The sequence below is a fragment of the Protobothrops mucrosquamatus genome, unplaced genomic scaffold (assembly GCF_001527695.2).
Source record: "Protobothrops mucrosquamatus isolate PMUCROS unplaced genomic scaffold, P.Mucros_1.0 scaffold2854, whole genome shotgun sequence".
Lineage (NCBI taxonomy): Eukaryota > Metazoa > Chordata > Lepidosauria > Squamata > Viperidae > Protobothrops > Protobothrops mucrosquamatus.
The window spans coordinates 156,205-163,672 of record NW_015388884.1 but is presented as its reverse complement, the minus strand read 5'-3'; the positions used below and the strand labels follow the sequence as shown (position 1 = coordinate 163,672).

Genomic DNA, 7,468 nt, shown 5'->3' with positions numbered 1-7,468 from the left:
ACTAAATCACTGCCTAGTATGTATAACTTTCCAGGTTCGAATCCCATAAAGGGTATGGCTAACTGATGAAGGCAAAAAAGCCAGAAATGGTCCATCTTAGTCTCCCAATTTAATTCTTTACTCTTTGTCAGAAAAAAAGAAATTTGGATATAAAAATATTTCGCAGTTGCGACTTGAGCCTGCTCTATGCCCCTAGTTGAAGTGACATTCCCATTAAGACCAATTTGGTAAATTTTCTAAGCATATCAGATGGAAAAGTTGTGCCTTGGAAGTGATATATTGTTTTTACGCAGTGGTTTAATTTCCATAGCCTCCCCTGCTCCAACATCAGTGTGAGGATAGCGCCCCCTTGTGGGTAAGATGGCCAAGGGAGGCACACACACATTGTTAGAATTCTAAGGTTTCAAAGAAATTCTCAGAGCTGCTATGGGAAACGGGCAGTTTTTGCTTTGCTTCAGATTCACTTCCTCTCACTGTGTATCTAACACAGTAATAGACGGCCGTGTCTTCAGCTTTGAGGCTGTTCATTTGCAGATAAATCTGGCTTTTGGCATCGTCCCTGGAGATGGTGAAGCGGCCCTTCACTTTGTCTGAGTAGTGAATGGAAGTTGATCTTGTACTTATATAGGCCACCCTTTCCCTGGAGCCTGTCTCACCCAGTTCATAGCAGAGCTGCTGAAGGTGAATCCAGAGGCTTGGCAGGTGAGACTGAGGGACCCTCCAGGTCTTCTCACGTCCCCTCCAGACTCCACCAACAGGACCTCAGACCGGACACCTAAAATGAAAGGACTTTCAGTGAGCTCTCCTGTACACAAGAACTAAAATGGAAAAAGCTGAATACAGAGGACAGAAATACCTCTGAGGAGTGCTGTAAAGGAGACCAAGTTTAGCCACAGGATCATTTTTGCTCCCTCAAATGAATGGAGTGTAATTGATAGGAAAGGATTCTGGTTGATGCACAAACTTTGTGTTGGTGGATGTTGCCTGAAAAGGGAAACCATGACCTTTAAAGAGGAAATTGTGCCTCAATTTACATATTGCTTTGGATAAAAGAGCCCCTCAGGGAACTCTCTTTCAGGTTTTTTTTTTGTACAGACTTTATATCTGTGATTTTAAAAGGGAGGGAGAGGAGAACAGAGAACAGATGAGAACAGAGGAGAGGAAGGATAAAGTTGTCCCTTATCTTACTTGGTTTTTTTTGTTTGTTTTGTTGTTATTGTTTTATAAAAAAAGGACTCTGTCTCCACTCTTTAATCCAGCTTTTTTGAAACTATTCTGATGTTATATAAATTTCTCATAAGAGTCAGGGCAATACATGAAATACAACAATATACTGGATGTGTATTGCAGTGTGGATATGTTTTCTTATCCATTGTTTCTTCAAGAAAGTAGAATTGATTAGATAACAACATGATGCTGAAGAAACAATTTTCCACCTATAGTTTCTGAGTGAAGGAAACCATGTTACCCTTAACTTATCCTTCTGTGGAGCTGAGAAAGGTGAAGGAATCCTATTGTACCTTCAAGTCAATTCACTTAGCATGAAGTAGGAAAGACTGGTGTGAACTTTGTGTTGTTTTGTAAAGGGAGCTGTAATTTTACTTCCTTTTCAACTGACAACAATGGAAACCATCAGTCTCAGAACGGTCATCCCATCTGAAAACACTTTCTACTGGATCCCTATTCAGTGGGATTATGCAGACCACCAGTGGCCCCTACTGTAAAATCAGTGAAGGTGAGGTAGAGGGCTTAATTCTCCAAGGAGATGTAGGTGCTCTTATAGGGGAAGGGAAGTTGGAAAAGGTTACTGAACTTCAGAAAACTGAAATGGGTCATGTGAGAAAAGCGGAGATGGCCCCAATGCTGCTCTTGAGATAGTTCCGAAGAATTAAAGCTATTTGGGTCATTCTTTTGGGGGCGGAGAATATGACTTTCTATAGGATTGACTTGAGAAGTCCAATCTACATTCCTTTACTCTTACACCAATTACAAAATGATCTCTTTTGTGCTGCCATTTGCCTGAAGATTTTAAGCCTTGCTTTTTGACTTTGGCTTGCTTCCTTGAAGTTATACCACCACAAAAGAATGTGATTCTTAGAGCACCCTTATTTTATTACATGGCTATATATCTACTGCTAGAGGATCAATATGATATTCAACATACTTAATATTTCAGGTTTGTGTGTGTGCGTGTGTGTGTAGGGAAGGAGGGAGAGAGGGAGGGAGGGAGGGAGAGAGAGAGAGAGAGAGAGAGAGAGAGAGAGAGAGAGAGAGAGAGAGAGAGAGAGAGAGAGAGAGAATATATAGACACAGACAATGAGATGCACGCACACAAAGACAGAAGGAAGAAGATCTGAATGTCAAAAAAGAACAAAAATAAGGATTGAACTACAAAACCAATAAAAGAATAAAGAGCTCTAATTAAGGAAGACAATTTTGTATTTCTAAAGATTTTTTGAGAGCAGAACTTGTGAGCACTTTGTCATTGTTGTCTTTCAGGAGGTTTTTTTTTCCTGTTTAATTACTCAGTTTATTTTCTTTGGTGAGGTTTCCTAGTTTTTTTTCCTTTCAATTGGAAAATCGCTCCCACACTGCAGATACCAAGATCAGCTCTATCTTCCTCTTGACAATCAGGCACTTCCTCAGGCTCCCCTCATTGAAAAAGGCAGCCTTCTGGGGCTGAATGGACTTGCAGGGCTCCTCTGATGAATGACAGGTTTTTGCCAAGCTCCAGATTCACTTCCTCTCACTGTGTATCTAGCACAGTAATAGACTGCTGTGTCTTCAGCTTTGAGGCTGTTCATTTGCAGATAAATCTGGCTTTTGGCATCGTCCCTGGAGATGGTGAAGCGGCCCTTCACTGTGTCTGAGTAGTGAATGGGAGATGAGTCTGTACTTATATAGGCTACCCATTCCAGGCCTTTCCCTGGAGACTGTCTCACCCAGTGCATTCCATAGCTGCTGAAGGTGAATCCAGAGGCTTGGCAGGTGAGACGGAGGGACCCTCCAGGTTTTCTCACATCCCCTCCAGACTCAACCAACTGGATCTCAGATCGGACACCTAAAATGAAAGGAGTTCCAGTGNGTTGTTCATTCGCTAATATAATTTGTTTTCAGAGATGGTGAAACATCCCTTCCATTTACCCATGTATTAAATAATATAGGAACCTTGATTTATGCCATTTATTTCAGCGCTTTGTCAGGTGCCTCTCTCAGCCATTTCATATAATAGATGGGGAAGCTAATTAAGAGGCAATCTAGGCCTCCTCATAGGCCCTTCAGACCCCACCAAGGGGACCTCAGATGAGACCCCTGGAAAGAAAGGGGCTTGAGTAAAATCTCCTGTATACAAGAAGAGTAAATGGAAGGAAACTCTATTGTTTTCTGTAAAAGGGCCTCTCAGTGCATTGGTCTCATAGCTTTCCTTGCATACACGTTATAAGCATGATTTTCACCTAACTTTAACGTCTTATGAAAACTGAAAAGAGCTTTCTATTTCCTTTCCTCTCCTCTCCTCTCCTCTCCTCTCCTCTCCTCTCCTTCCTTTCCTTTCCTTTCCTTTTCCTTCCTTTCCTTTCCCTTCCCTTCCATTTCCCTTTCTCTTTCACTCTCCCCTCCTCTCCCCTCCCCTTCCCTTAAAGGGCAAACTGTGCCTCAATTTGCATATCACTGGGGATAAAAAAGCCTCTTCATTGTATTATGAGCTCTGGTGGTGCAGTGGATAGAATAGAGGATTGCAATCTAATTCTGCCGACTGCCAGCAGTTCCATTTGTCCAAAATCCAATTCTAGCTTCAGTCATGAAAGAATAATTGCCAATATTTGGAATCAGGGGGTAGAATAGAAGTGCCTTGGAAGTGATATATTGTTTGTACACAGTGGTTTAATTTCCATACCCTCCCCCACTCTGAACATCAGTGTGAGGATAGCATGTGAGGTGGGTGAGATGACCAAGGGAGGCACACACACATTGTTAGAATTCTAAGGTTTCAAAGAAATTCTCAGAGCTGCTATGGGAAATGGGCAGTTTTTGCTTTGCTCCAGATTCACTTCCTCTCACTGTGTCTCTCGCACAGTAATAGACTGCCGTGTCTTCAGCTTTGAGGCTGTTCATCTGCAGAGACAGCTGGCTTTTGGCATCGTCCCTGGAGATGGTGAAGCGTCCCTTCACTTTGTCTGAGTAGTGAATGGGAGATGAGTCTGTACTTATATAGGCTACCCATTCCAGGCCTTTCCCTGGAGACTGTCTCACCCAGTGCATTCCATAGCTACTGAAGGTGAATCCAGAGGCTTGGCAGGTGAGACGGAGGGACCCTCCAGGGCTTCTCACGTCCCCTCCAGACTCCACCAACAGGACCTCAGATCGGACACCTAAAATGAAAGGAGTTTCAGTGAGCTCTCCTGTACACAAGAACTAAAAAGAAAGGAATCTGAAAACACTTTCTACTGGATTCCTATTCAGTGGGATTATGCAGACCACCAGTGGCCCCTAATGTAAAACCAGTGAAGGTGAGGTAGAGGGCTTAATTCTCCAAGGAGATGTAGATGCTCTTAAAGAGGAAGGGAAGTTGGAAAAGGTTACTGAACTTCAGAAAACTGAAATGGGTCAAGTGAGAAAGGTGGAGGTGGCTCCAATGCTGCTCTTGAGATAGTTCGGAAGAATTAAAGCTATTTGGGTCATTTCTATAGGATTGACTTGAGATGCCCAATCTACATTCCTTTACTCTTATACCAATTACAAAATGACCTCTTTTATGCTGCCATTTGTCTGAAGATTTTAAGCCTTGCTTTTTGACTTTGGCTTGCTTCCTTGAAGTTATTCCACAACAAAAGAATGTGATTCTTAGAGCACTCTTATTTTATTACATGACTATATATCTACTGCTAGAGGATGAATATGATATTCAACATATTTAACATTTCAGGTTTGTGTGTGTGCGTGTGTGTGTGTAGGGAAAGAGGGAGGGAGAGAGAGAGAGAGGGAAAGAGAGAGAGAGAGAGAGAGAGAGAGAGAGAGAGAGAGAGAGAGAGAGAGAGAGAGAGAGAGAGAGAGAGAGAGAGAGAATATATATAGACACAGACAATGAGATGCACGCACACAAAGACAGAAGGAGGAAGATCTGAATGTCAAAAAAGAACAAAAATAAGGATTGAACTACAAAACCAGTAAAAGAATAAAGAGCTCTAATTAAGGAAGACAATTTTGTATTTCTAAAGATTTTTTGAGAGCAGAACTTGTGAGCACTTTGTCTTTGCTGTCTTTCAGGAGGCTTTTTTTCCTGTTTAATTACTCAATTTATTTTCTTTGGTGAGGTTTCCTGTTTTTTTCCCTTTTCAATTGGAAAATCTCTCCCACACTGCAGATACCAAGATCAGCTCTATCTTCCTCTTGACAATCAGGCACTTCCTCAGGTTCCCCTCATTGAAAAAGGCAGCTTTCTGGGGCTGAATGGACTTGCAGGGCTCCTCTAATGTATGGCAGGTTTTTGCCAAGCTCCAGATTCACTTCCTCTCACTGTGTCTCTTGCACAGTAATAGATGGCCGTGTCTTCAGCTTTGAGACTGTTCATTTGCAAATACAGCTGGTTTTTGGCATCATCCCTGGAGATGGTGAAGCGTCCCTTCACTTTGTCGGAGTAGTAAATATATGAAGAATATATATTTGCCACCCATTCCAGGCCTTTCCCTGGAGCCTGTCTCACCCAGTACATCCAGTAGCCACTGATGGTGAATCCAGAGGCTTGGCATGAGAGACGGAGGGACTCTCCAGGTCTTCTCACCTCCCCTCCAGACTTCACCAACAGGACCTGAGATTGAACACCTGAATGAAAGGAGTTTGAATGAGTTCTACAGTATACAACAACTAAAATGGAAAAAGCTGAATACAGAGGGCAGAAATACCTCTGAGGACTGCTAGTAAGGACACCAGGTTTAGCCACAGGATCATTTTTGCTCCCTCAAATGAATGGAGGGTAATTGATAGGAAAGGATCCGGGAGGATGCACAAACTTTGTGTTGGTGGGTGCAGCCTTAGAAGTAAAACCAATTGACTCCTTTAAAAGAGAAATAGTGGCTCGATTTACATATTGGTTGAGATAAAAGAACTCCTCAGTGCATTTCTCTCGGAGTTTTCATTGCACTGCTCCCCACATGTGTGATCTATAAAAAACTCTCCAGTCTTGACAAAACTGAAGACATCCTTTAATTAGAGCAATTAAATGAAAAATTCACTACTTCTCAGAATTGATTCAAGGTTACAGATAAACATTCACTAAGAATTTTTGAGAAAGACACTTTAGATATAGAAAATGAACAGAACAGCACTTCTGAGTTTAGTAAATATTTTATAGCAGGAATAACAGAATAACAGAGTTGGAAGGCACCTTGGAGTATTCTAGTCCAACCTTTTGCTCAAGCAGGAGACACTCTACAGTAACATTTATACATATGGTAAATATGATACATAAAATGATGATGATATACTATATTCATGTGTGTGTGTGTGTGTGTGTGTGTGTGTGTGTGTGTGTGTCATCATCATTATCATCATCATCATCATCAGTTTAGCCACGGTCTGTCCAGTGCAGGATGAAGGCCTCTTCCACACATTTCCAACCAATACATTCCTGAGATTTCTTTTGCCAATTGGGATCACAATACTTGCTTATGTCATTGAACCATCTTGTTTTAGGTCATGTATGTATGTGTATGTATGTGTATGTACATGTACATGCATGATATATATGTTGTTTGCATATCATGGAAAAAATGAAGTAACTTCAAACATAAGTACATCATTTTATATAAAAAAAACATTTTTTAGAAAATACATTAAACTTCATGATGAGAATTATCCCCTCCTGCAACGTAATTTTTTCATAAGATGTTTCAATAACTTATTATGGAAATAACATAAAAAATGGTCATGCTCCACAATGAGAGAATATATGATGTCACTTCTTTTACTGTATTCCCTACCCCACACCCACAAGATCCAGAGGCCCTGGGGTTTCATGCGACAACATTGTCCCCCAGTGTCAAAAGTGAGGAGGGGAGGCATCTTCCTAATTCTCCAAGGAGATTCTTTAGGTCCAGATGTTTCCTCAAAAGTTGTATGGCAGTTTGGATATTTAAAAAGATGATCATAAAGTTTCATTTCCTGTCTTCTGTCATGATACTAAAGGGCTACATTTCATTCAAGGCTTGTTGCTTTTTTTCCTGAACCCAGATCACTTTGTAAACAGGCAAACTGACACCGAAACAAATCCAATAAAATAATAAAGAGTTCTAATTAAGGAAGACATTTTTATTTTTCTAAAGATTTTCTGAGAGCAGAACTTGTGAGCACTTTGCCATTGCTGTCTTTCAGGAGATTTTTTTTTTCCTGTTTAATTACTCAATTTATTTCCTTTACTGAGATTTATTTGGTTTCCTCCCCTTCCTCCAATTGGAAAACAGTTTCCAAACTG

At 41.0% G+C, this 7,468-nt stretch overlaps 2 gene segments (V, D, J or C); both read right to left on the bottom strand.

Moving 5' to 3' along the window:
• Positions 1–656: 656 nt before the first annotated feature.
• On the bottom strand, positions 657–3,148 carry LOC114923316 (the record flags this gene model as incomplete). The annotated part of the segment is given in 3 exon segments: positions 657–818; positions 2,751–3,061; positions 3,145–3,148. Coding segments are annotated over 3 exon segments (477 nt in total), but the record flags the coding sequence as incomplete, so codon positions are not given.
• Positions 3,149–3,972: 824 nt separating this feature from the next.
• Positions 3,973–6,016, bottom strand: LOC114923315. The segment is given in 2 exon segments: positions 3,973–4,370; positions 5,901–6,016. Coding segments are annotated over 2 exon segments (444 nt in total).
• Between the last annotated feature and the right edge of the window lie 1,452 nt (positions 6,017–7,468).